Here is a 26,342-nt window from a genome sequence, read left to right as displayed (position 1 = left end):
TTACCCTAAAATTCTGGTTATTTGCAGTTATATTGTCTTAACCAGTTGGTCCTTGCGGTAGTCAATTTAACGCATAGACTACTACATTATAATTCCCCTTAATGTACCCAATGTTGTTCTGATATTCATGCAACAGCAATGCCCACCTCATTAGTCTTGCATGTAACAGTTTACAGGTCATTAAAAATGTGACAGACTTACGGTCACAACATATAATGGTCTGTTTTCATATCAAAATTACCTGAATTTATGCAGCACTCATACAAAAGATAAAATTTCCCACTCAGTGGTTGTATAAGCCTTCTCGCAGTCTGATGAGGTGTGGCTAGTAAATTCATATCTTCCAGATTGTCAGGTTCTTTTGTTTGAAACACCATTGCACCAATCCCTGTAGATGAAGCATCAGTTACAATACAAAAATCTCTTCCCATATCTGGATGACCCAGCATGCTGTAATTAACTAATACTTCTTGATTTAATCGAAATCCATGCTGCACTCGGTAATCCATAACTAGGTTACATTCTTTTTTGGTGAATTTCATAAAGCATCATTGTTTAGCAATCAACTCAATAGAAATTTTCATAAGAATGATTAGAGTCCTGCAAATGACTTTAACTCTCTCTCTTATTACTTTGGTATGGGAAATTTCTAATTGCATCCAACTTTTTCGGGTTCGGTATTATCCCCTCGGGTGAAATTATATGCACTAAAAATTTTAATCTATCCCTTCCAAACTTAGATTTCATAAAGTTCCTCGAATTTAATGAGTACTCTTCTTAATAAGTAAATATGCTCTTCCCACTTTGAGGTTTTAGTTAATAAATAGTAGACATAAGCGGTCACCTTCTCTAACAAATTCAACCCTAGTACGGTATCCAAAGCTACAATAAAAATACCAACACTTATGTTTAATCCAAAAGGTAGAACCTTAGTGCTAACTCCTACCTGAAAAGATAAAGGCTGTGTATTTCCTAGATTCTTCAGATAACTGGATTTGCCAATAGGAAGAGTGTAAATTGATTGAAGTTAAATAGTTCACACTGTGAAAGCCATGCATTAATTTTTTGAGATTTTCAAGTCTTGTTTGTACTGGTTCAATAATTTTATTTATGTCCCTTGCATCCAATACGAGATGAAAGATTTGGCTACTGCCAATAAGGAACTACTATATGGTGAATTAGACAGTATGATAATGCCACATTCTAACATTTCCCTAATCTCCTTTGTGACCCTTTCCTTCTTGGCATAAGGAATGGAGTAAGAGGCTTTACAATGGGTTTGATAAACATAATTCTTGATCACACAAGGTTTCTGATCAAAGACTTCCAAATATTCCCATAACAAGCTAGCTAATTCATTCTGCTGTACTTCAGTTAAGTAATCAGATTTGACTACTTTATTCTGGATAACATTTTCACCATCTGATGAGTTGTCTGTTGGTAAACTTCTTAGTCGACAATTAGCAATCAAATACACACATAAAAGAAAGTTTTGCATCACCTCGGTTCCGAGAGTTTCGGGACCTGTACAGAAAATTGGAATAGAGCTCAACATAAACATCATTTCCACCCTTTTTATTGCTCATGAAAACCACACATTGCATGTTGTACCAGCATACAAGAGACCTTCCGACGTAGTGGTCCAGACTGCTGTACACACCGGTACCTCTAATACCCAGTAGCATGTCCTTTTCCATTGACGCATGCCTTTATTCGTCCTGGCATACTATCCACAAGTTCACCAAGGCACTGTTGGTCCAGATTGTCCTGCTCCTGAACAGCAAATCAGTGTAGATCCCTCAGAGTGGTTGGTGGGTCACATCGTCCATAAACAGCCCTTTTCAATCTATCCCAGGCATGTTCGATAGGGTTAATGTTTGGAGAACATGATGGCTACTCTAGTCAAGCGATGTCATTATCCTAAAGGAAATCATTCACAAGATGTGCACAATGAGGGCATGAATTGTCATCCATAAAGACAAATGCCTCGCCAATATGCTGCCGATATGATTGCACTATCAGTTGGAGTAGGGTATTCACGTATTGTACAGCCATTACAGTGCCTTCCATGACCACCAGCGGTGTACGTCAGCCCCACATAATACCACCCCAAAACAACAGGGAACCTCTTTGTTGCACTCACTGGACAGTGTGTTTAAGGCATTCAACCTGACTGGGTTGCCTCCCAACACACCTCAGACAATGGTCTGGTTGACGGCATACGCGACACTCATCATTGAAGAGAACATGATGCCAATCCTGAGTGGTCCATTTGGCATGTTGTTGGGCCCATCTTTACCACACGGCATGGTGTTGTGGTTGCAAAGATGGACCTCGCTATGGAAGTCAGGAGTAAAGTTGCACATCATGCAGCCTACAGCGCACAGTTGGAGTCGTAACACGATGTCCTGTGGCTGCACAAAAAGCATTACACAACATGATGGCATTGCTGTTAGGGTTCCTCCAAGCCATAATCCATACGTAGCGGCCATCCACTGCAGTAGTAGCCCTTGGGTGGACTGAGTGAGGCATGTCATCGACAGTTCCTGTCTCTCTGTATCTCCTCTGTGTCCGAACGACGTCGCTTTGATTCTCTCCGAGACATGTGGACACTTCCCTTGTTGAAAGCATTTCCTGGCACAGCATAACAATATGAATGCAATCAATCCGTGGTATTGATCATCTGGGCATGGTTGAACTACAGACAACATGAGCTGTGTACCTCCTTCCTGGTGGAATGACTCGAACTGATTGGCTGTCGGACCCCCTCCATCTAATAGTCACTGCTCATGCATGATTGTTTACATCTTTGGGTGGGTTTAGTGACATCTCTGAACAGCCAAAGGGACTGTGTCTGTGCTACAATGTCTACAGTCAATGTTTATCTTCAGGAGTCCTGGGAACTGGCGTGATGTAAAACTTTTTTGGTGTGTATACAATACATTAATACCTAAATAATTATTCTTTATTCTCTGGCAGAATCTGAGTGCAATTCCAATTTCCTCACCAGGTTCAAAACAATAATTCACCCATCACTGGCTAGCGTGCATATCCCTTTTAAGGGGTCAATTACTGCCTTTTTATCCCTCAGAAAATCCCAACCCCAGATGCATGGATAAGATAATGTAGGTGCTAACAAGAAGGTGCTCAATAGTCTTTCCCCCTTGAGCAACCACTTCTACCTGCACCTGAGACTTCATAGGAACCGAATGAATACTCATTGCACCTGACAGTGTACAGCTTGAAACTGGCAACACAGCCAATTTTTGCTTACTATTCAATTTCCTTAAAGTCAATACCATCATTAGACTGTTGTTTATTTACAGTGTTACGTTACACTATCATGATTTTGGCTTCAAAGTGTCAGTATGAAGTGTTTTAAGTGTTATAAATTGCCTAAGAAAGCATACAGTCATATTTCATCTTAGGCAATTTGTAACACTTAAAACATTCGATAATGGCACTTTGAAGCCTAAATCATGATTTTGTAAGTGTAAATGTAACACTGTAAATAAACAACAGTCTAATGATGGTAGTGACTTTAAAGAAATATGACTGTGGCCCAGCATTATGAAATTGTTTAAATAGAGAAATGTTCATCATATTAAATGTCACTCCAGTATCGAGCAGGATATTTACAGGTTCATTACTTATTAAAACTTTGGCCATTGCCTGTACCATTTCAGTAGGTTTTATTCTATGTCCACTAGGATTTTCTAGTAATTCGTCTCAGATGTCCACTTCATAACTGTATCTTAGCATTGTTACTTCTAATGGTGTTACCATCCTGTTTATGACCAGCCACTTCTGGAAGGTGTAAAGAGGCTGGCTCTAGTTTGTTGATTCAGTTGTCCTGTCATTATTCCCACCCTGTACAACTACCACACATAATTCACGGTTCTGAGCTGCCCATTCAGTCTTGGTTACATGCCTATTTTCACTTTTATTTATCATTTGAGGTGGCATGTATTGCTCTGACATCTCTCTTATGTTTGCAGACACTGTCCATGAAACAGCTGATTGGTTATCCCATTGGACATGTCTCCTGTTATTATTCTCCAATGGCATATTAAGACTGTTATATTTTCGCTTCCATATGTAATTGATTGAATTGCTATTATTGACATTCAGTCTGTCAAATACCCAATATCATTATCATCATTATTGTGAATAGCACAGTTATTGTTATTATTATTATTATTATTATTATTATTATTATTTCTTTCTATTCTCAGACGTTATGTCTGGTCAAAAATGGACAGTGACGCGGACCTTGATCAAGCGTGACTTCCTTTTAACTGTACAGTATATGTTATATTGCATTTAGGAACTTTCGGGTCATTGAACATGTATCAATAATTACAGATTTTTGTAGTTGTATATATATGTTTGGATGTAGCTGTATTGCATTGATGTACTGGTGGATATTGTGAGGTATGACTCCTGTAGTTGATAGTATAATTGGTATAATGTCGACTTTATCCTGATGCCACATGTCCTTGACTTCCTCAGCCAGTTGGATGTATTTTTCAATTTTTTCTCCTGTTTTCTTCTGTATATTTGTTGTGTTGGGTATGGATATTTCAATTAGTTGTGTTAATTTCTTCTTTTTATTGGTGTGTATGATGTCAGGTTTGTTATGTGGTGTGGTTTTATCTGTTATAATGGTTCTGTTCCAGTATAATTTGTATTCATCATTCTCCAGTACATTTTGTGGTGTGTACTTGTATGTGGGAACGTGTTGTTTTATTAGTTTATGTTGTATGGCAAGTTGTTAATGTATTATTTTTGCTACATTGTCATGTCTTCTGGGGTATTCTGTATTTGCTAGTATTTTACATCCGCTTGTGATGTGATCTACTGTTTCTATTTGTTGTTTGCAAAGTCTGCATTTATCTGTTGTGGTATTGGGATCTTTAATAATATGCTTGCTGTAATATCTGGTGTTTATTGTTTGATCCTGTATTGCAATCATGAATCCTTCTGTCTCACTGTGTATGTTGCCTTTTCTTAGCCATGTGTTGGATGCGTCTTGATCTATGTGTGGCTGTGTTAGATGATACGGGTGCTTGCAATGTAGTGTTTTCTTTTTCCAATTTACTTTCTTTGGATCTGTTGTTATGTGATCCAAAGGGTTGTAGAAGTGGTTATGAAATTGCAATGGTGTAGCTGATGTATTTATATGAGTGATTGCTTTGTGTATTTTGCTAGTTTCTGCTCGTTCTAGAAAGAATTTTCTTAAATTGTCTACCTGTCCATAATGTAGGTTTTTTTATATCTATAAATCCCCTTCCACCTTCCTTTCTGCTTAATGTGAATCTTTCTGTTGCTGAATGTATGTGATGTATTCTATATTTGTGGCATTGTGATCGTGTAAGTGTATTGAGTGCTTCTAGGTCTGTGTCACTCCATTTCACTACTCCAAATGAGTAGGTCAATACTGGTATAGCATAAGTATTTATAGCTTTTGTCTTGTTTCTTGCTGTCAATTCTGTTTTCAGTATTTTTGTTAGTCTGTCTATATTTTTCTTTTAGTTCTTCTTTAATATTTGTATTATCTACTCCTATTTTTTGTCTGTATCCTAGATATTTATAGGCATCTGTTTTTTCCATCGCTTCTATGCAGTCGCTGTGGTTATCCAATATGTAATCTTCTTGTTTAGTGTGTTTTCCCTTGACTATGCTAGTTTTCTTAAATTTGTCTGTTCCAAAAGCCATATTTATATCATTGCTGAATACTTCTGTTATCTTTAGTAATTGGTTGAGTTGTTGATTTGTTGCTGCCAGTAGTTTTAGATCATCCATGTATAGCAAATGTGTGATTTTGTGTGGGTATGTTCCAGTAATATTGTATCCATAATTTGTATTATTTAGCATGTTGGATAGTGGGTTCAGAGCAAGACAGAACCAGAAAGGACTTAATGAGTCTCCTTGGTATATTCCACGCTTAATCTGTATTGGCTGTGATATGATGTTATCTGAATTTGTTTGGATATTAAGTGTGTTTTTCCAGTTTTTCATTACTATGTTTAGAAACTGTATCAATTTAGGATCTACTTTGTATATTTCTAATATCTGTAGTAACCATGAGTGGGGTACACTATCAAAGGCTTTTTGGTAATCAATGTATGCGTAGTGTAGGGACCTTTGTTTAGTTTTAGCTTGGTATGTCACCTCTGTATCTATTATCAGTTGCTCTTTACATCCTCATGCTCCTTTGTAGCAGCCTTTTTGTTCTTCATTTATAATTTTGTTCTGTGTTGTATGTGTCATTAATTTCTGTGTGATGACTGAAGTTAATATTTTGTATATTGTTGGTAGGCATGTTATGGGGCGATATTTAGCTGTGTTTGCTGTGTCTGCTTGATCTTTAGGTTTCAGATAGGTTATTCCATGTGCAAGTGTATCAGGGAATGTGTATGGGTCTGCAATGTAACTGTTAAATAATTTAGTTAGATGTGAATGTGTTGAGGTGAATTCTTTAGCCAGTAATTTGCTATTTTATCATTTCCAGGGGCTTTCCAATTGTGTGTAGAATTAATTGCTCAGGTGACTTCATGTTGCAAAATTATCATTTCAGGCATTTGTGGTATCATCTTGTATGTGTCTGTTTCTGCTTGTATCCACCGTGCATGCCTGTTATGTTGTACCGGGTTTGACCATATGTTGCTCCAGAAGTGTTCCATGTCTGTTATGTTTGGTGGATTGTCTATTTTAATGTGTGTGTTATCCATTGTTTGGTAAAATCTCTTTTGGTTTGTGTTGAATGTTTGGTTTTGTTTCCTTCTATTTTCACTTTTTTGTGAGTCGTTTGGCCAATGCTTGTAATTTCTGCTTTTTTTCATCTAATTGCTCTATTGCTTCTTGTTGTGAGATTTTACCTAACCTTTTTCGTTTTTTGTCTGATATTTCATTTCTTATAAATTGTGTTAGCTGTCCAATGTCTTTTCTCAGTTTTTCTATTCTGATCTGTAGCCTGTGTTGCCATGCTGGTTTTGTGGGTTTCTTCTGTGTGTTGGTTTGTTCTGATCTCTGCCTAGTGTGTATATTTAGTGTAGTGAGTGCTCCTATATAAACCAGTAGTTGTAACTCTTCCATAGTTGTTTCCATTTATTTTGTTGTGTATGATTGTGTTGATAGTTTTTATTGTTGTTTCGACTTGTGGGTTATTTGGCGGTCTATGCAAGAATGGTCTAATGCCTGCATATGTGTCTTTGTATTCTATATATGTCAGCTGAAATTTCTCTTCTATATCTAACACGTGTGTCTCTTCGTGTTCTATTTGTGCTTGTTCTGGTGGCTGTCTTAAGATTTCGTTTTCCTCTGACTGTTTAATTGATGCATGTTGGTCTTTGTTTGTTTGCTCTGGGATGTTTGAGTCCATTACTGTATTTTCTTCTTCTTCTGATTGCACATTATTTTGTTCCAGTATTTGTTGTACTTGTTGTTTGATATTTTCTAATTCTGACTGTGGTATCCTGTTATTTTTTATTATTACACGGATCTGATCAGCTAGTCATTGTTCTGTTAAAAATTTTAATTCCGGGTATCTGATAATAAATGTTGTGTATACTTGTGATCTGTATCCAGTTGTGTTGGTTCCTAGGTTTGTTGCTTGGTAATAACAGAACATGAGGTGTCGATTAACTTCATCTGACCATCTCATCCTCTGTCTTTGTTTTCCTTCTAGGGTGGTTGCAGGAAGCATATCCTGCAAAACACCTCTATTTGGATTTAAATCATTTTCCAGTTGGCTAGCAGTGTCGTTACCATTGTGGGCGGGCATATGGTTCAAGCGTCGTCCCCGACCATGACGGCGCTTGTCCGAGGCTTCTTTAGTTCTGTCCTTAACCAAGTAATCACACTAAAAGGGGGGTTAGCCCTATTAGTGGTTTGTTCTTTTAGTCGCCTTTTACGACTGGCAGAACATACCGGAGGCCTATTCTTTTCCCGGGCCTCCACGGGGGTTATTATTATTATTATTATTATTATTATTATTATTATTATTATTATTATTATTATTATTATTATTATTATTGCCGTTACCAACTGATGATTAAGTGGATTGGCCCTTCTTTTTGCTGAATGATTGCCATTACTCTGATTATTACTATGGTAATTTTGATTATTATTATTATATTGTGATTTTTCCATTGTGGTGGTTTTCATTGCAACATTACCATGGTATACATTGTATGGATTCACATTATATATCTGATTTCCAAATTGCCTAGCATCCTCTTGGATTACATTTAGTGACACTCTTACTGATAGGAATTAATCTAAGTTATTGTCAGGTACAACTAATTAGTTGCTCTCAAAGGTGAATTGGTAATTCCCCCTTCGGAATTCTTAAAACCTTCCTATGGTTTATGGGTTCATCCCAATATTGGGTCTTATTTATAAACCTTTCAAAATACTTTGGAAGTGTGCCCTTTTTGGCTTGTAAAATTCTGGACCGTAAATCTTGTCTCTAAATTTATTTTGTTTACTCTTTGACCAGTATTTTGCAATAAATAGTTTTTCAAACTCATAGCATGATGTAAAAGTCTCAGCTATCTCGGACGCCCTTAGCGAGACTTCAGCATTGGTTTTTGACACTAGAAACTGAATTTTATCCTGCTCATTCCAGGATTCGGGAAACACATTTCAAAAGCTGTTTTGAACACCTCAGAGTGAACAGAATTTTACTCTGTTGAAATCCTATGAAATCGCCTGGCTTTAAATATACTGTTTACAACCTTTGCCCATGAAGTTGCACTTCGATGGTCAAAGTGTTGATTCCTGTAATCTGAATCTTCACTACTGCTAACACCACCTTCTCTTTATCTCTGGTTTAATCAGACAATCTACCCAGCGATTTTAGCTCAGTTGACTTGCCTGCCATATGCGATAATAGATTGTTGACTTGACTCTGCCAAATGGGAATTTTTGAGATTACCTTTTCTTTAATATTCTGAAACTTGGCTTTAAATTGTTTTTGATTTCAGTGTTTCTGAGTATCAATGATTCCTGCTTGATCAATGTACTAACTGACTGTACAGTGGTCTGTACTTGAGATTGTACCTCTTCTGATTTAGTCTCCATCCTCTCGGATATTTTTTCCTCAATCTTTTTCATCTGGCCCATTAAATAATCGTCAATATACTCTTGGCTTGTTAACTAGAAGTCTTTTACTTCAACTGACAGATCATCTATTTTATTCAACATGGTAGACCGATCTTTGCGTATCTCTTCCACATTCTTCTTTAAGGTATTTACTGATCCCCCCCTAAGGTATCATATTTACTTCTTGCTGAATTTAAGTCCAGTCTCAGTTTCTTGAGTTCCTTAGCGAACCCATTGTCTCTCTTCTTATTTTGATCCTCTAATGATTTAATCGCCTGTTTGAGTCTGTCCTTAAATTCTTTCTGAACCCAGTCTCCTCTGTGTACCTCCCATTGCCTGATTAGCTTTTAACATCTCCTCCATAAATTCTCGATCCTCCCCCTTGAATTTAATTAAAAATTCAAACAAAATATCCACCTCCACTTCATTTGTATGTTTACCCATTCTGTTAGGTCATACAGTGAAATCACTATTGGGTATTGACATTGACATTTTTACTTTCAGACGTTTCCATTACAAACAATAAATCTATTCCAGTCACATTTGATGATTCTAATTCTCCTGCCTTATTCATCTATTCTAGTGTATCATCATTTATCTATCTCTGTTCCCTCCCCCTTAGCCATACCTTCATTGACATCCTCTACATTAGATCTTGATCTATAGGACTTCTTTGACATGGTCAAATACTAAAGATTACTACCAATCAACCCTAACACAAATACTGTCTAGGCTAAAATATCAATTCAACAATCCAGCAAACTTGCTGTAGTCATTCACCAGCTGTTACATTATATTTAATTGAAGCACAATGGACTATAACTCAAACTTTAAATATTGATTATTACAGCAAGCTCGTCGTGTCAATTATTTCAATATGTACTTGGATTTTGTTTCTTTTATAACACCTGTATTTGTGCCTCCCTCAGGCGTATGTCTATCTGTTTCCATTTCTTTGTAGTACTTCCTTCCTATCACTCCGGACGTAGTTTCCCGAAAACAGCGCACATGTAAAACAAGCAAGTTTACATGAGTGGTTATTTTGTTCATGTACAGTCACTAAATAATTCACAAAATCACATGTATAAACTGTATATTGTTGATTTCTTACCTTCGAGCCCCACATTGCAATGACATTTGTGACCCTCCTGTTGCTGCTTACTGGCATTTCCACAATCAGTGAGGGTGTAATGCCCTTTTTCTACACCCAGCCAGTATTCTTCACCTCATTGAGATACATGAAAGTGAGGCAACACAACACAACACTATCTGTCATTGCAGTCAATTTTTGTTGATGATGATGATGATGATGATGATGATGATGATGATGATGATGATGATGATGATGATGATGATGATGATGATGATGATGATGATGATTGGTTTGCGGGGCACTCAACTGCGAGGTCATCAGTGCCCGTACAAATTTCCAATGTTTTTATGCAGTCCAGTTTTTACACTATCCAATCTAGCCACTGTCACAAGTGGTGGTGGCGGCGGCGGCGGCAGCGGCAGCGGCGGCGGCGGAATGAGGACAACACAAACACCCAGTCCCTGGGCAGAGAAAATCCTCAACCCGGCTGGGAATTGAACCAGGAGCCCTGTGATCCAGAGGCAGCAATGCTAGCCACTAAACCATGATCTGCAGACATCAATATTTGTTGATCAATAAGTTTAAATTCAAATTGTTACTATCAGCTAGCTGCATTGTTTACAGTTGCTGCCAAAGATGCTCATTAGCAGTTACTAGCTAAAATATTTATGTAAATGGCAGTGTTAACATCCCTTTCACCCATGAAGGTGTAGCACTAGGGATAGACAGCCAGCCGGGATGGAATACTTTCAGAAACTTTTAAAAATACTGTCACATAGATCACTCCCTATTTAACAGGCATGCTAAATGATGCCTTACAACAAGGAACAGTCCCTGCTCTTTGTAAAAGCCAACATGATAATTATAAGAAAATCAGAGAATGAGAAATTCAGGAAATTGCTCAAAGACATGAACTGGATGGATGTTTACAATACTTTTATTTCAAATAGAAAATACAAAGCATTCATTAATAAAATTAACTGCACTTCTGAAAATTGTTTTCCCCTAAAGGTTAGAAGTCAGAAAATAAACTGTGGAGTACACAAGGAATAAAGATTTCATGTTGGACAAAAAGGAGACTGTATCTACTATCTAGGAACATCTCTGACGTTAGAATTGCAATGCATTACAATGAATACAGCAAAATATTGAAGCAGGTAATCCAGAAATCAAAGCAGCTTTATTACTAGGGAAAGATAATTACATTAGGCAACAAAACAAAAACTGTGTGGGATACAGTGAAGACAGAGACAGGTGGGGCCAAAAAGGAAGAGGAACAGAAAGCTCTAAAAATAAATGAAATTTTGGTAACAAGTAGTGTTGCAACTCTTAAACAAGTACTTCATTTCTGTTACTAACAGCTTGGGGCTATCAGGTTCAGTGAATAGTGCAATGGAGTATCTGAGACCAGACTTCAAAAATAACTTCAGTAACGTGGAAATGACACTCACCTCTCCCAAAGAAGTAGCATCCATCATAAAATCCCTAAAATCTAAGTATTCCAGTTGGTATGATAACATACCAACAAAGTTAATCAAAGACCGATGCAAGTTGAGTTCTATCTTGAGTTATTTGTGTAATCAATCTCTTTATCAGTGGAACATTTCCAGACTGGCTAAAATATGCTAAAGTCAAGCCTCTTAACAGGAAGGGGGATAAAGAGATACCATCAAACTATCGACCAATTTCACTTTTGCCAGCTTTCTCAAAAGTATTTGAAAAGGTTGTGTTGAAGCAGTCTCCTTAAGCATATGACTGCAAATAATATATTGTCCAAGTCACAGTTTGAATTTCTTAAGGGTCCTGACATAGGGAAAACTATTTACATTTACAGTGAGAATGTACTTAATTCATTAGATAGTGAATTATAGGCTACTGGCATTTTCTCTGACCTGTGAAAAGCCTTTGACTGTGTGAACCACTGTTAAGTAAATTAGAATATTATGGTGTCACCAGCAATGCTGTGAAATGGTTTGAATCTTACGTATCTAACAGGAAACAAGGGGTGTTGCGAAATACTTGTGCAATAAGCAGGGAGTCATCATCTGAATGGGAATTAATTACATGTGGTGTTCCTCAAGGTGCCATTGCCTTTTTCTTGTGTACATTAATTACCTCTCATATGTTACATTGTCATATGCTAAGTTTTATTTGCAGATGATACAAACATTGCAATAAGTAGCAAGTCAAGTACAGATTTAGAAACAGCTGCTAATCAAATTTTCACTGACATTAATAAGTGGTTTAAAGCTAATTCACTTCATTAAACTTTAAGAAGACCCACTGTATGCAGTACAGAACCTGTAAGAGATTTCCTTCTAGCATGTGTACAACATATGAAGACATGCAGATCGAAGAGGGTGACAGTGTTAAATTTCTGGGATTACAACTCGATAATAAATTCAGTTGGGAAGGGCATACCACAGAATTGCTTAAGTGCCTAAACAAGTCTGTATTTGCAATGAGAAAGATGTCAGATGTAGATTCTATTATGTCATATGGGATCATATTCTGGGGCAACTCATCAAACCGATATAAAGTTTTTAGCATGCAAAAGCGTGTGATAAGAATCATTTGTGGTGTCAATTCAAGAACATCATGTAGAAACCTGTCCAAGGAACTTTGCATTCTAACCACTGCTTCTCAGTACATTTATTCCTTAATGAAATTTGTTGCAAGTAATGTATCTCTGTTTCCAACCAATAGCTCAATAGAATGGGGCATGCGATCCCCCCTTGTGGGGCTACCCATTTTGCCACCAGTCAGCCTGCATGATATTCTTTCGTTTCTTTCATCAGTCGAATCGAGTTATCGAGTAGCTGTACTTTCCTATGTAGCATGTGCATCCACATCATAGTATATTATACATTCCTGTCTGGCACATAGATAGCTAACACATACCTACAAGAAAAGTCATGGCCATCCTAGTTACCTTGATAAGTTATTCTGTCTGGCATCTGTTCAAGAGAAATCACAAATATCCTACTGTTTTCTTGTACAGAGAACCTTCGATATGAAGCATTATAAATATGGACTATTTACCTAATAGGCAGCTAGTTTACATTCAGAAGGAGGAATATTAAGACTGAAAAATGAATAAGTGAAAGTCGTATTTGTAGCAAGTGCAAGTGTGAAGTTTAGTCGAGGGAGAGTGATCAGTTGATTGTGAAGTATTAATAATAGTAATTAGGTGTCCTTTATAAGTGTATAAACAGTTTAAATAAAACTTTCTTAAACTCTGCATGTGACTTGATTATTTTTTATTATGGTAAAAGTAAAGGTAGCTCAAGATATCTTTAGAGGCCCCCCTCCTTGAGGTTTTTCTGTATCTGCCACTGCATCAAGGGGTGATTCTAATAGATGAAAAAAGGGCCAAATTACAAGTTTATGACTAATCTTTCTACTGAGTCTTACACAAATAATCTCATATGCAACTACTATTTTTATATCAGTGGACTAGAGTTTGTCTACTGTAACAAATACACATCCTTCATGCTTTAGCTGGTCAGTTTGATACTCATTTTGGGGTAAATTTAACCCCAAATTCTCATTCCTGTATACTGTGTTTCAGCCAGTTTTCTGTGAGTTATTTTACATCACTTGCACTGCTTTTTAGGACTGTTTCAAATTCTGGAACTTTGACACCCAGAGATGTCAGGTATTCTGCCTGATATCAGCATCATTCATGCACAATAGTTTGACAACATTACTTATTAACTTTATCAGTTGCTACCTGAGACGGCTCATCAAGTGGAACGAGCCCAGTATTTATAGCTTTGGCATTCCCTCTCCATGGTCAATTCCAGGTGTTCCATCTGCAGTCCACTGCTGCTAGAAGCATTCTTACGAATTGTGTCATTGGTCCAGGACACTAGGCTAAGTGCTGGCATTCCGACTTATGTCCAGTGTGGCTGTCCATGAACTGGTATTCAGTTTTGCTCCAATGCAGTTCCAGATGTTCTCTTTGTGGTTTGTTCTTTCTAGAAGCATTCTTAGGCATTTCCTCTTTGGTCCAGTGCACAAGGCTGAGTCTGGTGTTACATCTTTGGTCCAGTTCACCAATTTCCTTGTTGGCATCCATTTGCAGTCTCGTGCAGTTCTAGGTGTTTTCTCTGTGGTCTGCTCCCACCAAAAGCATTGTTAAACATTACATATTCAGTCTGATGCATCTGGTGCCCTGTCTGCGGTCATTCCCATGTCAACACTCTGTTCTTCTTTTTGTGGAATTCTGCTGCTACCCCCATTGCATTTGCAGTGACTCCAGGAAAGGATCCCAGGATCTACTGAGTCCATATGCAGTGTCATGTGGTTTTCCATCACCTTTATCTCTATAGAATTTCTTATAATGCTGGCCCAGTATCTGAGAGGCTGTACCAGAACACTCATTTCATCATAGTTCATGGAATTATTCAGTGCCAGACGGTGCTCAGCAATGGACGATTTCATTGCCTGTCTTAGACAGGTGTGGCCTCTGTTGTTCTTTGCATGTTATGTCCACTGTCATTGTTTTGCATGATGTATGACGTGCCACAACGGCAAGGTATATTACAAATTCCTGATTTTTTTGTAACCCCAGGTCATCTTTCACTTTTCCCAGTAGTGCTCTTCTTTTGTTAGGTGGACAGAACACAAACTTCATGTTAGGCTTCTCGAAAATCCTGCTAATTTTGGCAGCAACAGATCCCACATAGGACACACATGCCACAGCCTTTGCTTCACATTGTTTTTCTTCTAGATCATGTGGCAGAGTTGCTGGTTGAAGGGTCTTCTGAATCTGTTTTGATATGTATCCATTTTTCCAGAACTCTGATCAAAGATGCTCTGTTTCTGCTGCCATGCTACCTGGGTCTGTTAAGCAACTTACCCTGTATACCAGTGCCTTCAGAACACCATTTGTTTGTGCTGGGTAGCAACAGCTGCTGACTTGTTGGTATAAATCAGTGTGTGAAGATTTGCGATATGCACTGTGGCCAAACAACCTATCTACTGTCCATTTGACAAGTACACCTAGAAGCAGCAACTAGCTATGCTTTTCCAGGTCCATGGTGATCTTAGTATTTGGGTGCCATGAGTTAAGATGTTCCAGACACTCATTGAGCCTATCCCTAACATAAGATCATATTACGAATGTGATCAACCATTACTGAGCAGTGTCTGGAACTCAATCATTCCTTAAACTATGATGAAACAAGGGTTCTGATGCAGACATCCAGATGCTGGGGCAGTATTATAAGAGAGTCTGTAGAGATAAAGGTGATGGAAAACCTCAAGAATCATGTCACTGGGTGTCAACTCTGCAGAGTCTGGGATACTGCACTAGAGTTGCTGAAAACATAACAGGGGCAGAGTAGAACTCACAGGAAGAATAACTGAAAGTGTGTACATGGGAATGATTTTTTTTAATGTATGTTATGTTCATATGGGACCAAAGTGCCGAGGTCATCAGTCCCTAGGCTTACACACTAGTTAATCTAACTTAAACTAAGGACAACTCGCACACCCATGCCTGAGGGAGGACCGAACCTCCGACATGGGGAGCTGTTCAAACCGTGGCAAGGCACCTGAGACCATGTGGCAAACCTGTGTGGCACGTGGGAATGAATCCCAGGCTGAGTACCAGGTACACCAGACCTAAGATGGAATGTCACAGGATGTTTCTAGTGGGAGCGGATCACAGTAGGAACACCTAGAAATACCCTCAGTGGGCTCAGCATTTAGTTGCTGGGTACGGGCTTGGCGACCCCGGGGTCCCTGAGATGGGGAGTGGGAAGCGCCACGAGTCCTCAATACCATAAGCTCTGAGCGTGCCTCAACGACCACCGTAAGGCGTGATGGTGGAATGTTGTATGGTACAGAGTCTGCGTAGGGACTCAGTTGTTCTCTGCCACCTCTGAATTAGACATATGCGGTTGACCCATAGCTATCTCCTCCGCCGTGAGAACCCGCCCAAGTGTCACAGTGATGCAGGGCTGACGGTGGTACATCTTCTGATGGACTGCCCCCTTTTAGCCCCCTTGCGGCAGTCCTTTAATTTACCAGCTGCACTTTCTTTATTTCTAGGTGACGATGCCTCTATAGCTGACTCAGTTTTACGTTTTATCCATGCAGCTGTGTGGGCGCTCTCGCGTGATTTCTCAGGCTACACCCACTCCAGCAACTTTCAGTTGTGACGTGGATACCAAAATAGTATCTTTTATGGTAACAAGTTGTGTTGGTACCTCTATCAACGCTTTCCAGCTGGAGGTTCTTAGTTTGTAGTTGAGTGGTTGACCTTTTACCTGCTCCATCAACCACTGTAGTCTGATTTACTCTAGTCAACTATTTGCTCTGCTCCTTTTAAGTGTCCTCTATTTTGTGTTATTGCAGTGTTCATTTTAGCCCTGTACCCCTTGGCGTTTCCTCCCTCTGGTTGCAGAGGTTACGCTTTTACTGTATAGGCCTTTTACAAGTATGTCTGTTTGGGACGGGACTGATAACCTCAATGTTTAGCCCCAATCAAACCCCAAAACCAACCAATCAACACCTAGAAATGCACTGGACCAAAAACAGAATGCCAGTACATGGATAGGTGCACTGGACTGAAGACAAAATAACAGCAGTCAGCCTGGCACACTGGATTGAAGAGGGGAATTTATAAGGATGTTTCTATTGGAAATGGGCTGCAGGAACTGGCCATGGGTAGTGAAGTCTGTAGGTACTTGGTCCACTCAACCAGAAGTCTCAGGTAGTGCCTAATGAAGATAACATGTCACATTGTTGAAATGCTATGCATGAATGATACTGATATCTGACAGAATACCTGACGCCTCAAGATGTCAATAGATCACTGGGAAAGACTGAGAATTCATCAGGGGCTTTGTTCTAAAAGCTTTGGCAGCTGAACATGTGGATTTTAATCCTTCCTTTATGAGAAGCAATTCTTTTGGTATAGCAGTAATGCTTCAGGGTCTCATATATCTATAAAATAAACTAACTTCTGCACACTCCTAATACAGTCATCAACCTGGATAACAGCCTCTGATGGATAGTGCATGCCTGACCCATTTAGGGGGATCATATGGCTCTCAAACGTATGACACAAGTCAAGGAATGTAGACTGGCTTGTCACAGAAACTCTGAAGCATCTAGTTCTAGCCTTCCCCTCAATTCAGGAACAGGAGATAATCATTAGTTCTGGAAGCACTGCTGAAGAGTGTGAACTTCAGTGAAATTCTGCAAGTAATGTTCATCTTCTCTATCATCTCTGCCAGTCACTGAAATGTATCGAGTAACATGCAAAAGACTGCTTACAAAGCTTCTGAAAGCAGTATTGAGTGAGTAATCTAGCATCATGCTACAGCTCTCCATATATCACACCTGCACAAATTGTGAGACAAGGTTAGATTTTTCTTCATCCACACAATAAGGCTGAAATGGGAAATACTCTCGTCCATGTTCTTTCTACTGGTTTTCAGAAGCCTGAAAAAGATATAGACCTGTCTCATCTTCGTATTTTTGTTTTTAAATACATATTACTCCTGGAAGTACAGGTTTTTATTTCATTACTCACCAGTACAAACTTGTTAAGGCATATAGCACAATGCTCTCTCAGGAGCTGTCAGCTAAAGATGTTTCAAAAAATATTTTCAATTTAATTTCTGTATGGAAAGTAGAGTTGTGCCCAAAAAGTGGTCATTGGATATTTCATCTGATAAGTTTGGTGTGATAATCAATTTATGAATACATATTGACAATGACTTCCCAACATGAAGAATCAGCATTTCCAGCAGCAGCTGAATGTAAGCAATATTTAATGTGCAGTGACAACCACAACAATGTTTATCACTAATAGTTAGTGCATGAACATACATTTAACATGGAAAAAGTAATGGCTGTGTCTCAGAATAATCACTTAGTATAGTAGACTATATCTGAGGCCATCTGTAGCTCCATTTTGATGCTATGATTACTTCTTAATGCTGTCCCAAAACTTGACAGAATTTGTGATCTCAGTATTGGCAAAAAATTTAAGTATTTTACAGTATATGCATCTATAGTAAGAAATAGTTTTTTTACTTGTGTAATTACAACACATATAAATCATATTAAACTAAATTTATTTTTCTTTTCACAGCTTTTAAGTGATATATACTTTCTAGAGGGAATGAACAGTACAGTTTCATCCATGGCAACTAAAGCAGAATTCCCTATTTACTTCTACCGTTTCAGCTATGAAGGAACCTTATCACCTATTTCTGTCTTCACATATAATGGTGTAGCTGGTAAGAAATATTTTAAGTGATTCTTTTCTATTTATTCATAAACTATATTTCAATTTGTCTGTTATCACAAAATAATAATCTCTTCAGGTGGTATCATTTATATATAAATTTAGTTTTTCATTTCTTGGTGTTGTAAAAATCAATCATTGAAACTGCTTTGTTGTATTGCATTATAAAACACTTCAAAAGTGACTGTACTGTTTCAAACAGTTTTTCATTTGCCCATCATGGACAATTCTTAAGAGGATTAATTAAAATTCAAATGGTTAGGAAACACGTAGCAGCATTTCTCATTATCAAATATGCCAGTCATTTTAGAAGCCACAAAAATACAAAAGTCATAGATTACAAATGCTACTGATGAAAATTACTTCTTGAGGCTTTTAGTGATTGTAATCTTAACGTGACACCAAAAAATAGTACCCACCACATTTTAACCATTAACATTCAATATTTAAAAATTCATTTTTCTAATTTTAATTATAGACTATATATACCCAGTTCTGAGATGCACTTTTTTCTGGTTTTTGGGATGAAAATCAAATGGAAGTTCTTACTACACTGACATGCTTTGCAGGCCAAAAATAATGGTCCCAAAACTTCTGTGTTAGTAAAAATAAAAAAAAGGCTAGAAGATGAGTCTACTAAATTCCCCTGGAGGCAGATGGGTATGCAGGCCATACATCATCTGCAGTATAATGAAAATTATCAGAAATCAAAAGGTAATTGGCAGTAATTCCAAACAGGATGATGCCAATTCTGCAACCACTTGATGTCTGCTTGAATAAACCATTTAAGGACAAGCTTAATTGGATGTACATGGGCTGGCTTTCAAAAAATGACTGATAACTGGTACAAGCAGGTTGTTTAAAATGCACAAGTTTGTCACAAGTGTGCAACTAGACTGATGATGTGTGGAAGTGTGTGTCAAATAAAATTGTGCAAAAGGCATTTAAAAATGTTTGATATCAAATTCACTAGATGGTACTGAGGGTGATGCCCTGTCTGAAGAATTGAATTACAAAGGATTGAGTGATAGTGATTCAGAATTAACAAATTGATATTTTAATCATTCCATAAAATTTGTATTATGAATCTAATAAAATTTTGTCATTATTATATCTGCTTTTAATTACTAAGTTATTTTTATTCTTATTTTTTTTGTGGCCTTCACGAAAAATATACTATGAAAAGCTGTTTGGCAAGCCTGTATTTATTATTTATGTCAACATGGCCAATGCTACAGCTTGGATGTTTTCCTACTAGTGACAAGAGATGGTTCCTATGAATTGTGAATCACATACTTTATTCATCATAAGAATAATACAGATATAAACATTATGCTATGTATTCTTCTGTGTTATCTGTTAAGTCATTAAAATCCTGTTCGTCTAAGAAACTGGAGTGGGAAAATGGCAAACATGGAAGAATATGTATATCATGCTCTGTTTACATTCTTATGGTGAAAAGTGAAACAGTCAGAAATGAAGCACAGCAAGTGACTTCTATGACTATAAATTATATGCAGACAAGTTATGTGGTTTTTGAAAGAGGATGTTAATCTACAAAAACCCTTTCCTAAGCTCCACTGTTAAGCTTATGATTTGAACCAAATTGCTGTAGCTGTATCTTAATCCAATCTGTCTAATTTGTATCTCATGTTAGCATGAAGCATCTTCATTGCAGTTTTGAAGTGTGGCCTAAAACTTTTTTCCTCCTTGAATTTGAGTCTCACTTTTTGGGTGCGGCTTAGATTTGTGTACTTTGTTTTTCTTGAATTTAGAGTCTCATTTTTTGGGTGCAGCTTATATTCAAGTAAATATGGTATACAGTAAAAAGCCAAAATGTGACAAGTGCCCACCATGAGATGAATGCTGCCTGATGGCATTGCAGGCAAGAAAAAAAATATAAGTGGAGTAGAGATGAATGAGAATTCATTCTAATGAAAATACGGGCCACAAATGGGGAAGTCCACTGACATAAGTGACTTTGACAAGAGGAAAATTATGCTCCAACAACAGGAAACAAGCATCTCAGAAACAACGAAGCTGACTGGCTGTTCACATGGTAGTTGCAAGCATCTAAGGAAAGTGGCTGAAGGAAAGTGAAACTGTGAGTAAATTACAAGGTTTTGGATGTCCATGACTCATCATAGAACTTAAATGTTAGAGGCTTGCCCACTCTGTAAATCAGAATAGACAGTGATCTCTAACAGATGTGACAAGAGTATAATACTAGTGCAGGCACAAATACTTCAGAGCATACTGTTCATGCACATTGTTGAACATATGGCACAACAGCAGATGATCCCTGTGTTCCCATGTTGACATTAACAGTTACAATTACAGTGAGCACAGGATCATTGAAATTGGACTGTGGATCAATGAAAATGTTGCCTGGTCAGATGACTCATCTTTGTTGTTACACCAGTCACTGGTTGTGTTCAGATGTGCTGTCATCCAGGCAAATGGCTGCCAGAAACATGCACTGTACCATGGACCCAGACCAGTGGAGGGAGTATTAGGCTATGAGGGACATTCATATGGACTTCCATGTAACCTGTGGTTGAAATCTAAAGCACCAAAAGAGTTGTGAACAGTGTGCACATACTGAAGACCACTTGCAATGTGTAATGTGTGATGTCTTACCTGACGACAATGACATCTTCCAACTGTCCATATCACAAGACCATAATCATGCTAAAGTAGTTTGATGAGCATGAGAGTGATATCACAACAAATTCATCTGATCTGAACCTGATGGAACACATCTGGGATGATATGAAGCACCAGCTCTGCACCCACGAACAACCAGTCCAAAATATATGGGAGCTGCTTGCCCTGTGCATTGATGTCTGATGCCACATACCTCTGTAAATCTACCAAGGACTTGTTGAATCCATGTCAGGCAGAATTACTGCTATACTGAGTACTAAAGGTGGGCCAACATGCTATTAAGCAGGCAGTCATAATGTTTTGGATCATCAATGTATATCCTATACTATTTTAATTAACTCTGTTTCCTAAGTGAATACAATGTATGGCAAGAAATGAACAATGGTTCACAATAAATTGGCCTTGAAGGTCGGAAACTAAAATTATGTTGCCATATTTACATGTAAAGCTGAGTCTGAGGAACCAGTTTTTGAGAGTGTTTCTCAAATATGAAGTTTCCTTGTCTATAAGTGATATGAAAGTACTTAAAATAAAAATAAAAATTGGAATCCAACTCTGATACAAAAATGGCAGTGAGTGAGGAGGAGGCTTTGCATATCATCAAAAAGGACTGTCATTATGTTTCTGTTGCAGCCAACATATGGGAAAAGTTAAAGAAATTGTGTTGTCTGATGACACTTAAGATTAAATTTTCGAGGAGTCACCTTGATTTTTCCCCAAAAATTTGGGTACTGGCAGCAAGGAATGAGATTAGTACTTTCATCAAGATGTCAGTGATATCAGGGCTGCAGAAATACTTATTTGATGTGAGATTACTGTTGGTAACATCACAGGGAAGCATAAAAAACAGTTCAGTTCATCAAAGAAAATACTTCATAAGATGATTTAAAGAGCTGAGAGAAAGGGAATATAAGACAATGAACACAAAATATATGTGTAATCAAGCCTTTGTATAGGCTGAAAAATTACCTTTAATTCCAAAAATGATCTGCTAATTTTCTAGTCTGTAATGAAGTGACAGTGTGAAAAAAAAACTGTATATAACAGAAAAATTGGTGTCAGGTATGGATTTTGTGCCCAAAACACTGAGATTGCCTACCAAAATGTAATCAAAAAATATTTTGTCGCTGGCCTGTGTTTGCACTGATTGGGTCATGGGTAAACAAATTCTGTGAAATACAGAGAAAATTATTGACCAGGAATCAATAAGTTGGCCACAAGTTAAGATAGCATGTCTTGAAGTTTGTGATGCAATGATAAATATTCTACCACTCGGACTACAATGCAACACCTAGTGTGAAGAGCCATTTTAGGACAGTAATTATTATATTATCCTGGAAGTAATACAGACAGAGGCCCTTTATTTGACTTCTATTTCTTCTTATTATTGGCTTTGACTTTATTGCTACTCTTTTTCAGTTGTGTTACTACTTTTTCATTCCTTTATCTCTTGACTATTTTCTTTATTTGCTACAAAGGCAAACCATTCAACTCAAACATGAGTCTTGAAACCACAGTAGTTTGTTAAACATCACTCTCACAGCTGGTATGCTCTTCACTCCAAACCAATGTTTTTTACTTCAAATTAATGTTTATACAGGGTGAACATTAATAAAACAACAAACTGTAGGGATGAATTTCTGACTGGAAATTGATAAAAAAAAGATCCTATGAATATGATTCCGGAATTAGTGTTATCATGGTAGATGGAATTGATGAATGAAAGTTCCTCTGAGCACATGCCATGTGTTCCTTGTGTGTTTCAGGCTGTGCATTGATGTAGCATACTGAAAGCTGCAGAATTGTCTGGTATTCATGTTGGGAACAAGCTAAGATGGTGTTGGTGTACTGCCAAGCAGATGAAAACGGTTGAGATGCAGCATGCCTATACCAAAACAAATACCCTCACAGACACCAACCACATCATACATTTCAAGCCATTTTTTGGGTGTTCGTGTGATTATGGGTCTTTTCAGATAGATGACCGTACAGGAAGGCAGCAGACTGTGTATACACCTGATTTGGAGGACTGGGTTCTAAGAGATATTGATACAAACCCTAGCACAAGCCCCAGGCAAATGGCCCACCAACATGGTGTAAGTCAGAATACGATTATGTGTAGCCTGCATGGCAACCGCTGCTATGCATATCACATGTAGTGAGAGGAAGAATCATCAGCAACCTCATTTCCCTCTATGGTTAGGATTTTGTCAGTGGTGTTTGCACCACACCATCACAATCAGAGGATTTCTGCCATCAGTCATGTGAAAGATTGCATTGCATCCAGTGGAGACCACTTTGAACATTTTCTGTGATGTGGATGTGATGCAACTCTGAACTGTGTACCATGAAGATCTGTTGTCATTGCATGCACAGTATCCATTTCTGGACACATGATCATGGGACCTTTTTTCCTCCATTTCCAGTCAGGAATCCATCCCTGCAGTTCATCAGTTTCATTAATGTTCACCCTCCACATACATTTAATTACCAAGGTGAAATTAGTGTTATGTGACACCAAAACAATCCTAGCATCAACCAGAAATCAAACCTAAAACTCTAGGGCTTGTAGTCCGGTGGGACTCTTGCACACCAAACTCTGAGACCACTTACCTTTTTCAGATAGTAACAAATGATACAGTGGTTTTAGAAATGTATTTCTAAGTACTTCTGTTGAGAAGAAAATTAATGAGCAACCAGTAACAAGATATCCTACTGGCAGGTCAGTTCTGAGCTTGACTGGGGCCCATTTACTCCTCTCTTCTCCTTTCTTCTCCTCTTCCCCTCTCCATACTACATCTTCAGTTGTAAACAGAGCCAGTTTAAGGCTACCCTAAGAACCATAGTCGCAGTGGGCCCTGAGCTTGAGAGGGCTGCACCAGGAACTGTCAGAATTTGTTATTACTTCATGAATAGTCTGGTTTCCTTTTAAAAGGAAAAAAATTCTTTGGATTTAGAAATTAATATGCTGCAGTCATACTTCTCCTGTTATTGAGAGCACCATCATTGCTGATTCCAGTTTTCTTTAAACTGGGTAGCTTTGATGATACCCCCAGCTTATGCACAAATATGAGAAGAATTTGATGTTGCTACTGGTGCTGTATGCATTATTGCCTACAATGCTAGATAAAGTATGGCTTGTAGTCTGAGACTGGCAGGTAGCCTGCATTGACAGCCCTCAACCATTGCAAATAGTATGTGATTTGGTATTTCCAGAGCTAATCTGCAAACCAGACAGGTTACAGGGCCCTAATGTTTTCAGCATATTGGTTCAGCAGCTGTCGTGTGTGAAGAATGAATGGAGAGGGTGAGAGTCATGCTATTGGAACCTGTGATTTCTTTAATGCAAGAATAGTTTAATTCTTAATTTCTTTGCGTGTTTTTGTTACTTGCATTGTTTAATTCATAAATTTTGGGCGTATTATAGTATTTGAGAGTTGTAGCATCGCGTTTTAGTACCTGAATAGTGTAAATTCGCGTAGTCGTCTGTCTTCTGTTTTTGTTTTGAACGGCCAGTGTCGGTTGGTCAGTCAGTGTGCTCCCTGCCGCCGTTGGATAAGCAGCTGCAGCAGCAAGTCGTATACTCCTAGCTCACTCATTTGTTACATAGTTTAATTCTTAATTTCTTTGCGTGTTTTTGTTACTTGCATTGTTTAATTCATAAATTTCGGGCGTATTATAGTATTTGAGAGTTGTAGCATCGCGTTTTAGTACCTGAATAGTGTAAATTCGCGTAGTCTCCTTCCGCCGCCGAGCAGTGTGTCAGCAGTGCACAAGTTACTGCATTTACTAGGCAATCTCGTATTTTAATAACCGTTTAAATTTTGTGTCGATTTGTTTGCGCTCTCTGTAGATTAGTTCAGACGTTCTTTGCACAAGTTTTTAGCATGGATAGGGACTGCAACTGCTGTGTTCGGATGCAGGCTGAGTTGGCATCCCTTCGCTCCCAGCTTCAGGCAGTGTTGGCTTCGGTCTCACAGCTTGAGGCTGTTGCCAATGGGCATCACTGTGGGGGTCCGGATGGGAGTTTGTCGGGGACGGCCAGCTCGTCCCACGCATCCCCCGATCGGGCTACGACTGTGGTTGCCCGGGATACTGCCCGCATTGAGGCTGATCCCTCACCTGTGGTAGAGTGGGAGGTTGTCTCAAGGTGTGGCAGGGGGCGAAAGACATTCCGGAGGGCTGAACGGAAGGCCTCTCCAGTTTGTCTGACGAACCGGTTTCAGGCTCTGTCTCTGGCTGATACTCAGGCTGATGCTGATCTTCGGCCTGACATGGCTGCCTGTCCTGTTCCAGAGGTTGCCCCTCAGTCTGCAAGATCCGGGCGGTCGCAGAGGGTGGGCTTACTGATAGTTGGGAGCTCCAACGTCAGGCGCGTAATGGGGCCCCTTAGGGATATGGCAGCAAGGGAGGGGAAGAAGACCAAAGTGCACTCCGTGCATACCGGGGGGAGTCATTCCAGATGTGGAAAGGGTCCTTCCGGATGCCATGAAGGGTACAGGGTGCACCCATCTGCAGGTGGTCGCTCATGTCGGCACCAATGATGTGTGTCGCTATGGATCGGAGGAAATCCTCTCTGGCTTCCGGCGGCTATCTGATTTGGTGAAGACTGCCAGTCTCGCTAGCGGGATGAAAGCAGAGCTCACCATCTGCAGCATCGTCGACAGGACTGACTGCGGACCTTTGGTACAGAGCCGAGTGGAGGGTCTGAATCAGAGGCTGAGACGGTTCTGCGACCTTGTGGGCTGCAGATTCCTCGACTTGCGCCATAGGGTGGTGGGGTTTCGGGTTCCGCTGGATAGGTCAGGAGTCCACTACACGCAACAAGCGGCTACACGGGTAGCAGGGGTTGTGTGGCGTGGGCTGGGCGGTTTTTTAGGTTAGATGGCCTCGGGCAAGTACAGAAAGGGCAACAGCCTCAACGGGTGCGGGGCAAAGTCAGAACATGCGGGGACCAAGCAGCAATCGGTATTGTAGTTGTAAACTGTCGAAGCTGCGTTGGTAAAGTACCGGAACTTCAAGCGCTGATAGAAAGCACTGAAGCTGAAATCGTTATAGGTACAGAAAGCTGGCTGAAGCCAGAGATAAATTCTGCCGAAATTTTTACAAAGGTACAGACGGTGTTTAGAAAGGATAGATTGCATGCAACCGGTGGCGGAGTGTTCGTCGCTGTTAGTAGTAGTTTATCCTGTAGTGAAGTAGAAG

General features: G+C 38.9%; 1 protein-coding gene across 1 annotated transcript in view; it reads left to right on the top strand.

Annotated features, from left to right (window-relative positions):
* Positions 1-26,342, top strand: part of LOC126162508 (esterase FE4-like) — a 159,887-nt gene that overhangs the window by 113,276 nt on the left and 20,269 nt on the right. The window contains exon 9 of the mRNA XM_049919060.1: positions 18,315-18,462. Coding sequence (XP_049775017.1) covers positions 18,315-18,462 — 148 coding nt within the window. The remainder of the gene's footprint in view (positions 1-18,314; positions 18,463-26,342) is intronic.

Source organism: Schistocerca cancellata, chromosome 2 (genome assembly GCF_023864275.1).
Source record: "Schistocerca cancellata isolate TAMUIC-IGC-003103 chromosome 2, iqSchCanc2.1, whole genome shotgun sequence".
NCBI lineage: Eukaryota > Metazoa > Arthropoda > Insecta > Orthoptera > Acrididae > Schistocerca > Schistocerca cancellata.
The sequence above is the reverse complement of the archived record's forward strand: the minus strand, read 5'-3'. Positions and strand labels throughout refer to the sequence as shown.